The 19,093-nt window shown below is 46.6% G+C and overlaps 1 protein-coding gene across 1 annotated transcript in view; it reads left to right on the forward strand.

Annotated features, from left to right (window-relative positions):
* The window catches only part of LOC135395963 (uncharacterized), a 372,855-nt gene that overhangs the window by 91,025 nt on the left and 262,737 nt on the right, over window positions 1-19,093 (forward strand). Inside the window, exon 5 of the mRNA XM_064627047.1 lies at window positions 2,644-2,703. Coding sequence (XP_064483117.1) covers window positions 2,644-2,703 — 60 coding nt within the window. The remainder of the gene's footprint in view (window positions 1-2,643; window positions 2,704-19,093) is intronic.

Below are 19,093 nucleotides of genomic sequence, written 5' to 3' on the forward strand. Positions count from 1 at the left end.
TCTAAATCGCGCCCTGTTTACGGGGAAATTACGTGTTTGTCGATGCCACAAAGATGACGGGTATCGATGTTCTAGATGAGTTGGATATTGCACGGTAAAATGTCTCGGTGCCGCACCCGAGGTAGCGGGTTCGAAGCAGTCTAGTATTCCTGTGGAGCAGTACAAGTGTTTTATTTTATTTATTTTTTTTTTACCTAGCGTTCTGCCGACGTCTCACTGACTCCACTGACTATCGACCCCTATTCAGTGTCGTTCATATCACCTCATCATCAGGACATATCTCATCCTGCCCCATTGTGCCTTGGGGTAGTGGGCCGCACCTTATGTGGCGAATTTCCCCATTCATCATCATTAATTTACCCGTTGTTGTTGCTTTTGTTGTTGGTGACGTCGGCCTCCGCGAGGGACGTTAAAGAAGGGTGCAGCGATTTCAGCGTGCAAAATTTATCCACACACACTGACCACTGTGGCGTCGCTCACGATCATGGTTGTCTCGCTACCACGAACCGTGAATGAGAACGAAGGCGCCGCTCAACAGTCGCAATACGAGTCATAATGATAAACGGAACGCAGCCATGGACACGGACGAGGAAGTGCACAAACGGACTGCTGTCTCTCAACTAACAGAAGTTTACTTGAAACACACATTTAAATACAAAAACAAGACACAAGGAATATGACACCTTGTCACAATAGCAAAACGAAAAAAAAAAAAAAAACAAACAAAAAAAAAAACTAGCTGCTCAACACATGATGGTTGCGATCCGGGCACGTTCCAAGTTATTCAATTTCGGCTGATAAGAGTGACAATGACGGTGTGCTAACACAGTGATCTTCCTCTGACGTTGTGATTAGATTCTGTTTGTTGAGAGTCAGCAGTTCGTTTGTGCACTTCCTCGTCCGTGTCCCTGGCTGCGTTCCGTTTATCATTATGTACAGTTACCAACTATCCCGCATTTCTACGCTCGTTTCGAAATACGAGCCGCTGCCTCTGATTTATACACATTACTCGCACTAAAAACACTTGCACATCTACACATGCAGCACTGCTCTGACCATGAATGCGTCCCGTCACGAAGGAACTTTAATTTCCCTCCTTTTATGAGTGCACGATATCCGGTATGCCGCGATAGAAGCTCGGTTGTCGAGAAAAGGTTCTGTCGCTTCCGGTGTCCGTCTATCCACGGGCGGTGAGCATCGTTTGTATCGAGATGAGCCCGTTAATATCGAGGGGTTGCCAGGCAACGTATCAACTTCCAGCATGCCGCCGTTGCTTCTTTTTGGGCTCACGGTTGCCTCGGGGTGTCCGGCAACGACGGCTCCCGATATTAGAGGCATCGTATCTTTGAGTGACGAAGGGCGACGCGGCGTAGGACAGGATACGGCGCTCGCAACGAAAGATGTATTTGTCAAACACCGCGGCATAGACGATACTTTAGGGCGAGTGTCATTCAAGGTCCATAGCGTCACCAGTCCCCAAATATTAAGTCCGGACGTGTTGGTAGGCTACTTCAGAAACGTTACGAAGTTCCAGGTACAGCTAGCCCGTTAGAATATAGTAAAGGGTGTTCTCGAAATGTAACGAGTTCCAACTGCTGCTAGCGAGTCGAAGTAAATTGCTTACTGTACATCTGCAGACTGTATTGTTACCGTTTAAGAAACGTAAGTCGAGTTATAGCTTCGGAAACATCATTTCAGCGCTTGTACTGCCCCACCACAATGACGTGGCGTGTTATTATACTTTGGGAATACAGTGAACCCTCGTTAATATGACCCCCGATAATCTGACATACGCGCTTTACGACCATACTCACAGGGAACAATTTAGTGAAACCTCTGCAAATGTCCCCCGTTAATATGACAATTCCGCATTATGACACAAATTTTCGGGAACGACCATGGTCATAATAACGAGGGTCCACTGTACTTGTTTTTCGAAATTAACGTTGGCTTCCACCGTTTCAGTTCATACGCATCGCAACAGGAGCGCTATAGCTCTCTCGCTAGAACGTTCTAAAGAACAACAGAACGTTATTTCGGAATTCGTTTGGAACTTCTGGAAATTTAGCACAACCCTAGTAACTTAACAAGTGGATTGAAGCGCGGTAGCTGGTTGAAGCGCATACTAAAGTAAAAACTGCAGCAAAAGGACGCGGACAAGCGGGTTAAGACATATCTGCAGGTCTATCTGTCGTTTGCTGTCTTAACCCGCGTCCGTTTGCTGAAGTTTACGATGTCCTAAAGTTACGTTTTACAACCACGTTTGTCAAAAGTTGTAAGCGGTTACGGTTACAAGTTACATGGGTATGTTGAAACTGAGTCAAGTACGGTCAACACGAGTGATAAAAAGATAAAAACACTAAAACTACCGTTTATTATTGTACAAATTTTCACGCAGTGGATTGCATTTCATCAGGTGCGAAAATAATGAGTACACTTCCTCATTATTTTCGTACCTGATGAAACGCAGTCCAGTGCAGGAAAGCTTGTACGATGATAAACATTACTTTGTCTTATGATCTCTTTGCAAGTTGCTTGTAATTTCACTAAGACCCAAGGCTGGTTGAGACTATGAAATTATATTTTGTGACGGACACGTACAAGTTTTTCTGTCGGCAGTACATATTGACCTTTTTTTTTCAGACCCTGGAAGAAGAAAAAAAAAAAAGGCTGCAAATTACACGTTCGTCGTCGTCGCACCAGGTGAGTGACCTACGTGCAGAAAATCGAAGAGATAGAGGTTGTCGTTATCACGTGGGTTATTACATTACGTTTTGCGCGTCCTGCATATTTCTTCGAGATAACGTACTGCTTGTCAAGCTGTACCGAGCCTTGCAGCTTCGTTTCCCTACGCAGCTCATTAGACTGTGTGACAGGCCATATATGTATAGGGTCTGACTTTTTCGTGTGCGATTTTAAAATCTGTAATTCGGGGTGACATCGGGTGCTACTGATACGTTCGGGTGTTATAGGGTTATTCTTTTTTTCCAGCAAGACGCCCGCGATTAATGCGTGTATCAAATAAGCAAAGTCAAATAAGCGTACATTGCAATTCACAGTGACATCGTTACACGCTGTTGCATCAAATGTGCTTCGTATAGCATACTGTTGCACTGAAATATTATTTACATCGAACATCCGCGCAAATTGCTACGAAATAGTGCAAATAATACGTTATATCAGAGTTCGAGTATAATGTGTTCTGTATCCCTGTCTAAATTGGTGTGTGTATGTCTTTAATGGACCTCGCACTAGATGTAAGTTAAGGGACCACACATTTATTGTGCCGATACGAACGGAATAAACTCGCAACCTCGAATTATGAGCGATATTTTGAGAAATGTTAACCGTTCATAAATCGCCGGTTAACTGTCTTCGTACAAAGAGTACGAGCGCAGTGCGCACGCGAGTTTTCAATTTCCCGGCTCAGAAAAGTCGCCTTCCTCCGCGTCATGTCATCTTCCCAAAAGTAAGGCACACGCCTTTAATGCGTTGACATTAGAGTCCTCGCTAGCCAAGAATCGCGGCGTGGTCTGTCTGTAGCCACCGCGCGGCGCGCATGCGCAGTTAGTGGAGAGGGAAGAAGAGTGCGCGACGTGGCGCCGGCGCGTCGGATGTGCTAGGCAGTTCAGCTGAGGTGGTGGACTGGTTTGGACGGGCCTTCCTTTTCTCGAGGTCGCGCCCTCATTGGGTCTTAAGAGGTGACGTTCTCTCGTTTTCTTTTCTTTTCCTTTTTTTTTTTTTCGGAGAGGGAATTCTGCCATACGCTCAGCATCCCGCGTCTGCTCTTGTCATGTATTCCATTGAATAACAGTGAAACTACGAGACTCTTTGGTGTTGAACTTTCGATCAGAGCTCCACGGGAAATAAAATCCCACCATAGTTTCGAAATCGACTGGAACGGATGCGACCGTCCCTTTAAGTGCATGGTGTCGTTCGGCAACTGTTTTCCACTGGTGATTCCCGTCGGATGAACTCGAACGCTGTTCCTCTTCCTCCCGTTTAGCTATTCTTATCGCTACTCACTCCTCCAATTATTTTCTTGTTTTATCATCATCATCAACAACAACAACAGCAGTTGCCCCGTTTCAGTAATCGTTTATAGCTTCCAGGTGCTTCTTTACGTGCTGCGTATCCACTCGACTCATTGCCAAACTAGATTACTTCTAAGGGGTGAAGTATACCGCATTCAAAGCGGCAGTCGAAGGCAAAGCACAAAAGTCGATTGTGTTCGGCGACTACCAATCTCCGGGAATTAATGCGCGGCCCCCGCATTCGAGGCTAAGTGTCTTGTTTTCTAATTTAATCGGCGAGATTCTCGGCGAGGCCATCGATAGCAGACGCACGCCTGCATAAATAACTTCCACGTCCGTCTTTATCGCCGTACATAGAAGCCAATGTCGACTACAACGGCTTTTACTGCCTCAAGGACGAATCCGTCTCGAGCCCAAAAGAAGAAGGTTACGAAAGAGACAGGGATGGTTGTTTCTTTTATGCGATGTCCTCTTTTTCTCTCGCTGTTTTCTTCTGGACAAATATTAATGGGTGTTGTTTCTCCTCCGGATGTTGGCTCGGCTCTGTAGCGAAGGTGGCTGGATTCTGGCTCTTTAATTCGCCAGCGTCGTGGAGATGAGAAGGCGGGAAAAGCTTTCGCTTTGTGCTCGCGAGGAGAACGAGCTTGAGCGGAAGGACACTTTTGGGACAAACGTTTGCTGCTCAATTTAATAAGAACGGGTTTTGCGAAAAGCGTGGCGCGTGAGATGCTCTCGAGTTTCAAATGTTTAAATTGGAAGACGAAAGCCGTGTCCTCGTACCTCGTCCTGTAGGGTCGTGTTATATTTCGGTTTGTCGGCGCCCTCTACGTTGAAGAGAAGTTTGCCAAGTTTGTGGAACGAGCCACTATATCCATGACGTGACAGTGTTGAGTGTTTTTTTTTTTTAGTAATAATTTAATTTGAATAATTTGTCCCGAAAACTGACAATGACTCTCGATATGGTAGTCTTGGTTTACTAGAAGCGCAAAAAGATGCGCACAGAGAGACAAAGGGGGAGTCCGACGCCGAGAAACACATGGAGAAGAACAAAGAATACGAGCAGGGGGCTCTGTCACCAGCATCTTTTTAAAGATTTAAATATAGTCCCGAGGAAAAAAACTAAAAAAGAAAAACAATAAAGTCGAAAGGTGGGGACTGAGACTACCCGTAACCCCAAACGAAACGTAATTTTTCGTTTTTGATATTCGTAATGTAGCACGACATTACATGATAGCTATGGAAGTATAATTTTTCCGCAAGTTGTCTTGTATATCACTTGTTTCCACAAAGAACCCTTAGGAGAACAATAAATAATCTGGACACTTCAACAAAGTTAAACTCTGACTTCTAAACGGAATTTGAATGAGCCATATAAAATGCCTACAAAAATGTTCGAATCGGCCCTACTGTGACTCTGGTGTCGGTGGTGTAGCCATTATTGCTTTGGGTTATCGGTGCATTCCAGTGTCCAGGGTCGCAGTTGTAAACGATTAACGAAAACGAAACGCGAAAAAGGAGTATGGAGGAGGAGACACGGCGGGGAACAGATATAAAAATCTGCCTGGGCGCAACGCAAGATAAGATAACCGATCCTCCTCCTCCTCCTCTGCTCGTGTATCGTGCACCACTCCGTAGTCGCCCCGCATCCTGTATCTCGTGCTTTGCCTACATGACACGTATGCTATAAGGCGAAACCAACTACAGGCGCCTACACACATACTCTCATCAACCTGCATACTTCATGAGGTACCGTCGCGTCGTTTCTCAAGGTTAAGCGCTTCCTTTTTTTGGGTTGAAAAAACACTTGATACTACGTTCAGTTTTCCTCTTCTAGCTCGTCTTTCGATTTTTTTTTTTGTACTAAGTCCCTCACGTCACTCAGTCTCTCACGCCACAAGCTTTGGCGACAGCTTAGCTCAAAACTTTACACCCGTGGGGATACTGTAGTTGAATATGCCACCTTATTACATTGGACGTCTCGGCTGCATCTCAACCGAACCGTCCAAGATGCTGTCATCGGTATCTGCGATATCCGCTTTGCAGCGACAGCTGGTGGTGGAATTTGGCACTCCTTTGACATCGCCTGGAGTCGTTCGTCCTATCATACTCGTCCCCGGGCCATTTCTGACCCCTCTTCTCTGGTCCATGCAAAATAGCGCGCAAGATGCGTTTACCCCGAAGAAGAAAAAAAAAAAAAAAGAGAGAAAAACCCTATCCATTTGCGCAACCTGCAGTAGCGGATTGTTTTCTTCTTCTTTTCTTTTTGTTGATAGGGAGGGTCATCTCGAAGGGCATTTTGACCGACTTGTCACAGAAAAGTGCACTTAGCACCTGGCTAAGGAAGGAGACTCTTTTCAGGAATCGATAACCTCGCACATATGGCGCTCTGAATGTTCGCTCAGGCTTATCTCGTGGACATCTCCGGCTTGTTCTTTGGAGAAGTTTGTTGGACGACTTTTCTTCCTGTTTTATTTTTCTTTTTTCTTTTGAGACACTATAGGTGGGCCGTTCTATTTTTCTCTAAAAGGGAACGGTGTATGCTATAAAAAGAAAAAAAAAAAGAACAAGACGAAATAGGAGAGAGATATCGCACCACCCGCGTCAACTTCTGAGGCCTATGGTTATGACCTGTTCAGAAAAATGGGATGGCACCAGGCATATTGCATTGCAGGATGACGTGCATCATCATTACTTACTGAATGGTGGGTTGAACTAGTGACGATGATTAGCTGACGGTTGCTTATTGTGAGGAACGACGTTGATAGTGCGGTCGAGTGTTCAAATAACCCGTACGGGTCAGTTATTGATTGCTCTACGGTAAGAATCAGCAATTGGAGTAGATTTTACACGTAAGGTGTGTAAGCCTAGTGTGGCGACATGTTGCACGCGGATAATTTAGGCCACCGGGGGTTCTTTTGACGTGCGCCGGAAATCTCCGACACACGGTGCACGGTGCTTCACGTCGCTGGCGGGATCGAACCCGCGATCTTGAGCTCAACAAGCCAACACGTTAGCGACTGAGCTGCCGAGCTCTTTTTTTTTCTCCAAAACTTACTTTAACTTATTTTATTTAAGTCAATGGTATATTGTTGGAGGAAAATTTAATATAACGTGGTAATGCATACAAGTGTGAATAGGACAATTAGTACAGCAAACAAACAGCAATACATACATACATCAATACATACAGAAACTCCACAACTACAAAGAACACAAGTCAGTAAAATCAGACTATATACAGTTCATTACACGCAACATCTCCGCAAGCGACATGCAACAACAAGACAGCAGAATATTTACAACAAAACCTCTCTCACAAAAGGAATAGAGAATGTACAACAGCAAGGCATTGACCCAACAATGTGTCATAAAACCGCAACAGAACATGCAACAGCAAGCCTGAAAATATATACAGCGACACCAACAAAAGGAAAGTACATTATGTACAACATTAAGGCATAAGCTAGCCCAAGTATGCGCAAAACCGCAACAGAAAGACCAGGTAATTACTACAAAATAAGGATTATAAACAACATCTTATGAATTACAATATGTACAGTTAAGGAGGAGCGCCTTCCACGATGACACATCCATCAACGACACGAACGGAGGGATGCGAACACCACAGCCGCTCGAAGGTGGTCTTGCCCAACGCAAACAAGTCCCGCTGCAGGGTGTTGACGAGGTTAATGCGCATGGTATGTATGGTATATACAAGAGGTAGTGCAGAACAATAGGTATGTACACTATGTACATCACGGCGCTAGTTTGCAGCTACACTCCCGAAACACACAAACGAGCATCCATCATACAACACCACCCAAGAGGGAGGGAGGGAACAGTACAAAGCTGCCTCAATAATATTCCACACGGACGCGGTAAACCCCGCGACAGGGCAAGATGGAGAACGTCTCTTTCTGTCCCTGTCTGGGGTTTTACCGTTTGTTGCACGATGGTCTCGGATGATCTGCGGCAACGGGGTAATCATTTTATTACTCATATATCTTAGCATCCTTAAAGGGTCACTAAAGTGAAAAAAAAAATTCTCCTCGCGGAATGAAAGATCTCGTTACCTTGACATGAATACAAAGGGAACGGCCGGGATTCACCCGTTGCATCGTTCATGATGTATGAGCGAAAGGAACCGCAATGTACGCTTTCCCTATCAAGAAGGCAGATAATGCGTGGCGCGCTCTCATTGGTCTCTTCAAGCGCTTTGTCCAATCATCGCGGCAGATCGTTTTGAGGAGACCTATATCGGAGGCCTCTGCACAGTGTCGCGCTTCTTGAGAATGAAAGGGAGAGAGCGTACACATAAATCACGAACGACGCAACGGGTGAATCTCGGCCGTTCCTTTTGTATCCATATTAAGGTAACGCGATTTTTCATTCCGCGAGGAGAAATTTCTGCACATCAGAATCTCTTTAATCATTACACGGGGATTGGGCGTGGGTTCGAATGCCACTTATTCCGACGCCATGTATCATGAAGCGTGACGACGTGGTCAGGTGCCAGTGCCAACTGCTCGCGATGTTTTACTGTTGCCGACTTAATACAGAGCAGACGGGGTGTGGCCCACGTACACGTGTGGAACAGATAAGCAACGGCGCTATCTTAGTGATACGAACAAACAGAACTTATCTTTCCGATACACCAACCCAAGCAGCACAATGTACTGAAAGTCGAGTGCAATAGGGGTGGTCGGTATTCGTCTTATCAGAGAACTTCAGTTTCACGTGCCTGTTCAAGGCCATCCACCTACCCGTCCACCCCTATTGCACTCGAGTTTCAGTACATTTTGCTGCTTGGGAAGTAATACACCAACACACGGGCACCTTTGAACTCCTTTCCATGAGGGGACCTTACAGCTGCAAATGACACCTTTTGCGAAAGGAGTCCGCGCCGGTGATACACGGCAAACGCTAACTCCGTTTGGTGTTTCATTCGAAAAATATACCCAGAGATGTCGCGCTAGATATTTCCATTAGAACCAGCCTACACGTACGACGTAGTAACGGTAAACGTAACAATGCGACCAACGAATTCAAAATGCGTACTGCCACTGCAATATCTGCACGCGGACTTCGAGTTCTTGAAAAATGAAGACACGGTGTAGCCTTCGTTCGAGAGTATTGTCGTCGTGTCGCCCCTCGTTCGAGGCTGCGCTATACGGCCAGGAGATCACCGATATAAGCTTCCCAAAAGGACCACTTCGTGAAAGGAGGTTCTCTTCTGCTGTGTGTCACGTCACACAACGCCTTTCCGTTAGGTGTCCCTTTGTGTAAAGGAGTTCGAACGTGCCCGTGTGTCAGGCATATAAGGGGGCGTTCACACGGGCCGATTTTCAGCACCAACTCAGACCAACTCGAAGCAACGTCTTTGGACCAACTTCAAGACGGTACCGTCTCCACGTTCACACGTACCAACTCGTTAGCTCCGCCCACAACCAACCTTAGGGCAATCGGGGTGTATGGGTTCAAGTCCAACCGCCGGTGACTTTTTTTTTAACTGCCATTAATCAAAACGAAGTCATTTTATTTCGCCAGAAGGTCACCAGTATCTCAAAAAATGCCTGTTGATATGTTTATATGGCGCTAGCAACAAAAAAAAAATTAAAAAATTATCATGTACCCCTGTAGGATTTGAACCCATGCCAGGCAGTACGACAGGAACGAAATCGCTTGAGGCCCTGGAGGGTCACGTGGCTATGCTCCTCGCGTTGATTGGTTAGACCACCACCAACTCTCCGAAGTTATCGCTCGGCGACCGATTCCCACCAACTCGAGTTGGTCATGGTCGGTGATGTCGGCCGACTGCCACCAACTCCAGAGTTGGTCCGAGTTGGTGCAGAAAGTTGGCCCGTGTGAACGCCCGCTAAGACTTTCTACGTCCTAGTATTCACGCACACAGGAGAGTCGCGCGCAAAGTACGTGTAGCAGAGCTTGAAAAGGGACAACTCGCGCAATGTGTCACGAGCAGACATTTTGCCAGTGCTGTTACGAAATCGAAACGTAGACGGTGTCCATTCTGATACGAGATTTATCGAAATCCCGCCAAATTTCTCTCTGGTTCACTTACAATTCTAATGCTGCTCAGCCATAAGGAGACACAGAGGTCGTGCTGTTGAAACTTTTCTTTTTTTTTTAAAATTTTGGTTCGCGAAACTTTTAATGCACGCCAGGGAAACATTCAATCTGGGCAACCTTTCTTGAGCGAGTCCCTTTATCCCGTCAGAAAGCGAGCTGAGGACGACGGCGCCATTTTAATCCCACGTAGTACAAAGTTACCGTCGCTGACACCTTCGTCGTGTATACGGTCTTGTTACTTGGAGTGTTTGTTGACATACCGCGTTTTGTTGGCGACATTTTTTTTTTTTTTCGCTAAGGGGAGGTCACATCCGCGTTGCCTGTCAGCTCAACGCCAGATTTTCTTGACAGCGCTGTTTGGCTGTGGCGGAGACGTTAATTCTTTCACTCGCCGGCCAATTTGCGCCCCCCTTTTTTTTTCTGAATCGTTAAAGTGGAGCCCCTGGGAGTGACCGGGTTGTCATTGGGTTCAGCACCCCACGGGGAGGAAAAAGCCAAGTAGGAATTTTTGGCATATATATGGCCAAACGGGGTTAAATCCGGTAGCCATGTTGCGATACTGGTTTGGGGCGCCTGCACACTCGCTCCGGTGCCATTGGGCGCGTTAAGTAGCTACTCCAGACTCCAGAGTCAAACGAGTCGTGACTCTTTCCACTGAACGAACTCACATGGGGCTCATTATTTCATTCCCCCCATCGCCACCAACATTGGGATAGCGTATCGCCCCAAGTGATGAAACTTCCCATTCATAAGGTGTCGTTGTTGTTATTGTATCCACCAGCGGCATGGCCGAGTGGGCTAAGGCGTCCGCTCGTTGGTGGTAACCAAGGTCGTGCTGAAGACTGGAAGGTGGTGGGTTCGAATCCTACCGCCGGCTGTGCTGTCTGAGGTTTTCCCTGGGTTTTCCGACTTTCCAGACGAATGTCGGCACAGTTCCCTCTGAAGTCGGCCCAGGACGCATACTAATCCCCCTGTCCCCCACTCCTTCCTGCTGTCATCTCTCCATCTGTCCACATCTGTACGCCGCTCATAGCCACAGTTGCTTCGCGGCGCTAACAGCCAAAAAAAATGTTATTGTATCTAAAAAACAGAGTCATTTAGCGAAACGAAAGTGCAGTGACGTAGTTCTAAGAGTCATATTAAACGGTAGGAGCAACTTATTTATTTACACATGGTAACAAGTCTTTCGTGCACGAGACTGCACTTCTTCAGGTTACAAAAATATGAAAATGGTACAGGAACGTATATACAGTTGACGGGGGAGTTTTGAGAGGGTAACAGGGTCAGAGTCTGGGGCATGAGAGGGTAACAGGGTTATGGAAAGGATGCAAATACAGGTAAAAATGAAAAGAACGTAAATACAAACGAAGGGGTATCAGAAGCGCAACGTAACGCGAGTCCTATGACGTAGTTCTACCAGCTTTTACGCGTTTTGGCAGCATTCAAATGACATGGTGGCCTCGTTGATGCGCCTAGGTAACTTTGGGTCTGCAGTACCGGTACGGTTTCCTTCAACTTCAGTCGACTCCACGAACAAACAAGAAACCTTCCTCGCGCTCTCCGAAGCGAAACCATGTCTTAGTGGAAGTGGCTAGAGTTATAGGTGACGCGCTTTTGGAGCGTTATGCAAAGGCTCCTAGTGGGGTTTGGTAGTGTGACTTTGCGTGACGGTAGAGTGCAAGGGCTTCTTCATTCTCTTCTCTCTCCACTGCTGTCACGGACGGACCTACACGGCTGTCGTCGTTGGTTGGCCCTATAAAGCTGTTGCTTAAAAAACGCCAAAGCACACTGCGATACTGCAGATAAGATAAAAAAATAAACGGTATATTCAACCGCGTCTTTTGTCTTTCAAAACATTATGCATCTACGATGAGCGAAATAAGATAGTTGTCGAAAAAGGTTGAAAAGCTGGAGGACTAGAACCCGCACCTCATCATTTTCACTGACTGGATTGGTGAATATTGTGTGTTTTATTTTTAGACTTTAGTATTGCCCCGTTCCTTCGCGTCATGATGAAAAGTCTCCAAAGCTAGCTTTTGCCACTCAGCAGTCAGTCGATATACCGAGCCATTTAAAATTGAAGCTTTTAACATTATTACGAAATATGTACTCCCCCCCCCCTCCCCGCCGTGACCGTTCGTAATTCTTAGTCATGCTATAAGCTCATTACTGCGCCGATCCATCACACACTCAAAAATGTACCACGTGGTACATATCCTCCAATCACGGAACCGCGCTCTCTCGCATTTCAATCAAATGCCGGTTGATTATGGAAAGTACGAGGCTCGCATTAAAGGTGACCTACATACGTCCGAATCCCTCATTTGTATCCTCCTCTCCCCGATATACCTTTTTCTTACGGCATTTGCATGAAAATATATTCTTGGCTTCATTTTTCCCCCCGTCGAATAATATCTCGCTCCGTATCAAATTAACGATCGCGAAAACCCAGGTCCGACAACTGTCCCTTACACGGAGTCTATCTCGTTTTATTTTTTACTCTCCGTTCCAGTTGTATTTTAATGTTCCTTGTTTGCGTGTGCGTGATTTTTAATGAAGTCCGGTCTTGTAAGTTTGCGCTCCGTTAATTTTTCCGTTTTGCGAAACAGAAGAAAATAAAAAAAAAGTAGGACTACAGTTTTTTTTTTTTTCCTTCTTTTTGTTTGACGGCCCCTCATTTCCGCGTAAAAGGTATGCAAATTGTACAGGCTAGGAAATGACGCGGAATAATTATTTCCATTCTCTAAGTGGCGTCTCTGATTGCGCTAGGATTGCGTTCCTCCATACTCGTCGATCGGGCTACAGAAGAGTAATGATGTCTCGGATAATCAGTGTTAGAGTTTGTGATCTAAATTTCTTTCCGCCCTCTTTATTTTGCGTTATCAATTAATTTTTTTTTTCAAACATCCGGTAGGTGTAACGGTCGGAATGACGGAGCTGAGTAACTGCACCGAGTTCCTAAAGTCGAGTGATAAAGTTGTCTTCGCCAAAATGGACCGCTTTCATGGGACTACGCCCCTCCTTCGGCAGCATCGGCGTCTACTCTTTGGCCCCGGGGGGGGGGGGGCACACTCCGAGATTTGTGCCCTCCCCCCGCCCCCGCTCTCCCACACAACTTCTTTGGTCGTGCGTTCCGTGGGTGATTCCTAAGCGCACATGACGCCCCGAAACGAAACACGGCACAAGGGAATGAGTGAAGAGCGTACCATACGGTATTTTTTGCTTCATGCGCCACATACACACGTTGGTTTAGAACAGCGTGCATTTTATGATCCACTGGCATCGGATTATGGGACGCCACACACCGTGAACTTCCGGCCATCCGGCCGTCATTTTTTGCCCCCTCCACGGACTTCTGGGAGAAGCAATTGCTCCCCCCCCCCTGCCTCCCTGTAGACTCCGACCCTGCGTAGCGGTACTCACTCAGCTTGTCACTCACACGGACTATAGTGCCACGACTATTAGGCGACTATTAGGCACGAGCTCCCTTTTCGTCTTTTCGTTTGCTTTTCCCAGAGGCGTAGGGTTTATGCGTAAGCAGTTCTGGAAATCCTGCGGAACATGAACGAGCATGTTATTCCCCTTTCCCGCTGTCATAAGTGGGAAAAACTCTGGACTCGGACCAAGGTTCGTCAGGAGTGAGTCTTGGGGCCGATTCGGCAATTTCGACGGGAGGGTGACGTAGGGCTTCGAGCGGTCTGCCTGTCTAGATTGGCTTCACGTTGCTCGGGAATTTCGTCGGGGGGTGTCGCTTCGGGTGGTCGCGGCAACGGTATGGTCGGCCATGTGAGGGCCGCTTCATCTCGCGAGCGAGTCTCACACGCGTTCATTTTCAACCATTTCCGTGCGATGGCGCCACCTTTAATGAAAATGTCCCATTGTGTCGACTTCGCTAGTCTGGGGAGATATGCGCAAAGGCAAGACACAATAGGACGAGACGAAATTCAATTAGCCCAAGCCAATTCTTTTTTTTTTTTTTTTGCGCTACTTGTATTCAGGATGGCGAATGAATAGACTGGACAATGATGAAATTATTGGAAACAAAATAGGGACGACAATGAAAGATGGAAGTCACTGAAAAGGTTAGCCAGGCTGTAGGACTCGAACCCACATCTCTCATGTTATAGGGACGACAGCTACGAAACGTGGACATCGCAACATTCATTGAGGGGTAGCGTTGGGGTGGCGATGATGAGCCACCTCATTCCCCACGTCTGGTACGTAGAATAAGTTTTGCAGCTATGGGGGGAAGGACGTCCGACTTTAAAACGAAAGTTTTGATAAAGAACAAAAGAATGGGGAAGGAAAGCGAAGGGGAGAAAGAGGAGATAACTTATTGGAGGAAAGTACTATACGGTACGCTCTGGAGCTTACGAAGCCCCAACTCATAAGTGTCTACCGCTTCCCGCGAACCCTAACCAGCTTTCTTTCGCGCGCCTATAATCAAAGAGCCCTCGCAGCAGTTGGCAACGTAGTTATACGTCCGTTCGGTCCCTCTTCGCGAACCTTTCGAAGAAAGGGTATTTGATTATGCCGTAAGCATCTTCTCCTTGCTTCCCTCCGGTGCATCGCGCAGTTGGCACAGAGGACAAATCGTTTGTCGGGAATTGTGTTCCGCCATATCGGTCTCCTTGCCGGCGCCGCGCAATAATTGCGATGCGAGCCATAAAAAGAGAGAGAGAGAAAAAAAAAGTCCACCAGCGGAATTAGGTTTTCCAGATTGAATCACACCGGAGTGGACTCTGTGTACGTATGCCGGGATTCATTATGGGCTCCCCTACTTGTAGTGCGAGCGAAAAATGCTAATTCCTACGAGACAAGGACCGCGTTCATCGTATCGGCTTTTTGTGCTGCACTTCGGATGACGCTATTCCGCCAATAAGTAAGCAGGGGCAGAAGGAGGTGAGCGTGTTGCAATAAGTCGGTTGCGTAGGCCAGTTGTTTAACAAAAGGAGATACTGGGACTGATAATTTAATTCAGGGAGTGATTTTACCGGCTCACCGCTCGAAGCCGCCTTCGGAGTGGTGTGTTTGTAATTATATTCAGTTATTCTTCCGTTCTTAACATTCGACCCTCCTTTCTCTGCGATTGAATGGAGATGTAGTCGACTTTGTGAAACGGTATAATGGTGGGAAAGAAGGTTGGTTCTCAAGCGCAGTTTACCCTGCAGTTCTTCTTTTTCGTCGGTCGCTGCTCGGTTAAAAAATCTTTAATCTTGGCTTAGAATGTTGTAAGGAAGATAATGCCGCGGGATTATGAGGGAGACTGCATAAAGGCCAAGAGTGCGCAGTAGAGATAAGCTTCGTGCCGTAATGGTGTTTTTATCGATTGATTATACAACGAAGCGACCTTCGTCAGACGCAAAAGAGTCGACTTGACCGCGTATGAAAGTCTCCTTCAATGGGGGTGCCAGACGGCTTCGGAAATTTATCACATTATATAAAGTCCTGCACATTTGAGCAGATACTTATGTCTTAGAAATTCAGCTGCGCACATATGGGACTGCATGAAGTGTACAAAGCCAGTTCGGGAATTTGTATAGCGACATCTTCATTTGCTTCTTACGTTTTATCAGGTGCAAGTACATACAAAGGGTCGTTCAAGGCTGACCGATTATTTCTTTAAATGCGATGGAAAATTCGGGAAGCACAAGACGACGTTTCTAGACAGTCGCCGTGGCAACTGTTTAATGCCTTTGGCCGAGAAAGAAATGGGCTGCTCTCGTAGCCACTGCAGCACATCTTTCTGGAGGGCTTATCTACGTGGAACGTCGTTTCTCCAAGGTGCTCTTTAAGGGGCCAAACAATGGCAATCGCTTGGGCTAAATCTGGGCTGTAAGGGGCACGGGGCAAAAACCTCCCAGAGCATTTCAATCAGGGTTGCCACCGTCAAATTTGCCGTGTGAGGCTGGGGCGTTGTCACGAAGAAGAATTGCCCTTCCGGACAAGGTCCCATGCCATTTTCTTTCTTTTTTTTTTTCGAGTGGCGTTTCGCACGGCGCCCTTTATCAACGTAAAGTAGTACTGGGCATTAATCGTGACTTCTTGCTACAAGTAGTCCACTTGGATGACACCCTGCACGTGTCCCAGAGGCAGTTCTCATGGACGTCCCAGCAGACGGCTGCATATCTTGCTTTTGTTTGGCGGCGGGGAAGCCTTATGTTCCCATTCCATGCTGCCGCTTTTTTATCTCTGGGGTGAAATGATGCATCCTGGTTTCATCACATGCGATGATTGATTGCAAACATTCGTCCCCCACGGATTGAAACTGTTTCTGCAGCTGCTCAGAGACTGTCGTGCGCGCTCCCTCCTGGTCAGAATGTGAGGTGTCGGGGGGAACCCATCTTGCACCGACTTTGTGGAACAGTAAGTGCTCGTGAATGATTATCTCCACAGTGCCGACCCTATAATATTACGTTGGGCTGCAATGGTCTCGAACTGTTACTCGCCGGTTCTGAAGGATGGCTCGCCCAACGCCTGCGATGTTCACTGGCGTGATTGCAGTTGGACGAACGTGCCAAACTGTCTGCACCATTCGTACAGTCTTTCGTTTCCTTCCCATACTGTACCTGTAATCTTCGCAAAATCTGAGCTGGTTTGGCGTGCTCCTTCACGAGGAACTTGATTATGAATCGCGGGTCCACAGCTACAGACACACTGCTCGCCGCCATGACAGCTGCGGCTGCTGCACGTGCTGCTGACCCGAGGAGGATCGCACTTCGTCCCCCGAAAGTTGTATTCAATTACATTCACTCACTGATTTTTCTTGAGCAAAAGTCTCGGTCAACCTTGAACGACCCTTGTATGTCGGAGATGACGCCGCTGATGTTCTCGGGCTTTTTCGGTCCTGCGATGATTCGGCGGGAAAATATAATTCGGCCCCATTCTGGTTTCACCGAAAAGTTCAGATGAGTATTTATGACTCAGTCGGAAGTCGACCGAAGGCGCATGCTAACCAAGTGTTTCCCACTCCTTCTTGCTGTACTCTTTCTCCATCTTGCTGCCGCACATCTGTACAGTTGCTACGAGGTGCTAACGCCGAATAAAGAAGAAGAAGAAAGAAGAAGAAGAAAAAAAAGACAGCCTAGCCAGAGAGTGAAAAGCGAGCACGCAGGCTGGCCGAGGTGTCTTGCGGCGAAAACGACCTTAACGGAGGAAGAGTTCTCCGGATCAAGAAAGGTACCAGACGAAGAAGACAAAGCTTGTGTCGTGCGGAGAAAAAGAAAGCGGGCTATTATGAATGATAAATGCGCGGCCTAAGAAAGAGACTTCCTGAAATCCAGTGTCTGCACACATTTGAGTCTCTTTCGGACAGCGCAGCTCAAGGAAGTTAGATGGATGTCGCTGTTCATTCCTTTGCTGGAGTAATTGATTTCTTCTCAGGGTCAAATATGATCTCTCTCTCTATATATATGTGCCAACTCCTTCGGGAGGGGCTTATAACGGACGTGTTCATATTGAGGCGCCTTTTTGACTGTCTACAGTTAAGTTCAAAAAAAGGGGGACCCGCTTTCCCTCTCCTGCTTTCTTCCTTTCGAGTTAGCGTATATCGCCAAGTAACAGTAGCTATGAGCAGTATACGTACATGAGCAGATGGTGATCGGACAGAAAGATGTGGAAGGCAGACGGATAGCATGCGTCTTGGACTAGCTTTGGGAGGGTTATGCCGACATGTATCGGAAAGCCCAATTAACCAGTGATAGGATTGGAACCTACCAACCACCGAGTGTACGGCGCATCCAGTTGACACCACCGCTGTTCTCTACGTTCCAATCAGGAAAAGTATAAAGTGTCGTTCACAATGCTGGTTGAGTAACAGGGTTCGCCGAATGGACCCAGTTTAAAAAAACCCACCCGGGTTTTTTTGGGTCCACCCGGGCTGAAAAACCCAATAAAGCCCACACGCGGGTGAAATACAGAAACGAAGGAAAAAAAAAAAGAAAAGAAGGAAAAGGGACGACTGCTTCGGAGGTTACTTTACCGTAAATTCTACAGCGGCAAACAATTATTTCTTCCAGAAACATGAGAAATAGGCGGAGAACGGCTGTTGCGTGTCATATGCAGCAGTTCGGGAAAAAAATCCCAGCACCCGAAAAACCCACCCGAAAAAACCCACTGGGGCGGGCTTTTTTAAAAAAACCCGGGTTTTTCCGAACCCTGTTGAGTAAAGACCCGCTTTGCGATGAAGCCCAGTAGTTTCAAAATTATTGTTTCATTTTTCTTTTCGCGGGCATTCATAAATGCATGCAGAAAACCTTTAACTAAAACTACCTAACTTTTCTCTCTTTTTTTTTTGTGCTCTTTCCAAGTACACGCAGAGCCGAGACCACATTGCTCGCAAGGGAAGACTTCGCGAGAGATGTTCTGTTCGGGTAAAGAAGCGTACAGCTTGCGTCCTTCATTTGCCCTCTCTCAGGATAGATCTCCTCTTCCATACCCCTCTTTATTATTTCCCATTATTAAATTTCTTCCGTCTATTGTCTTCGTCTCCTCTCTTTCATTTACTTTTTTTTTTTCACGGTTCTTTACTATCCATCCTATTCTGAGCAGATTAGATATCGACTGCCAATGAGACACGATGATCGCAAGTTGTAACATTATTGTATTTGTACACACCATACACCCTCGAATGGAAGAGAGAGAAAAAAACAACGAAGAACAGCCTCTTTAGGGCTTTGCTTGACCATCGGATATCATAAAAAAGGAGGAAGGAGAGGTGGGAAAGGAGCAGTCCACGTGAATAGTATGCTCCCTGAATCCATCAGTAGCGACGCCAAAGACTTCCTTTGTATTCCGTTATCAGAAGGTAGCTCTAGCCTTCTTTTCTGTTTTTTTTTCGTATTAGTTGGGACCACCCTTCACTATTTCCCGGTTTCGTCCCAACGACCCTTTTCTTCTTCTTCTTCTCGGTTATTCTTTTCCCTCTTTCATTCTGCGTGCTGAACGACGACGTTGAGCTGAAAAGGCGAAAT

This window comes from Ornithodoros turicata, chromosome 5, assembly GCF_037126465.1.
Source record: "Ornithodoros turicata isolate Travis chromosome 5, ASM3712646v1, whole genome shotgun sequence".
NCBI classification, from domain to species: domain Eukaryota; kingdom Metazoa; phylum Arthropoda; class Arachnida; order Ixodida; family Argasidae; genus Ornithodoros; species Ornithodoros turicata.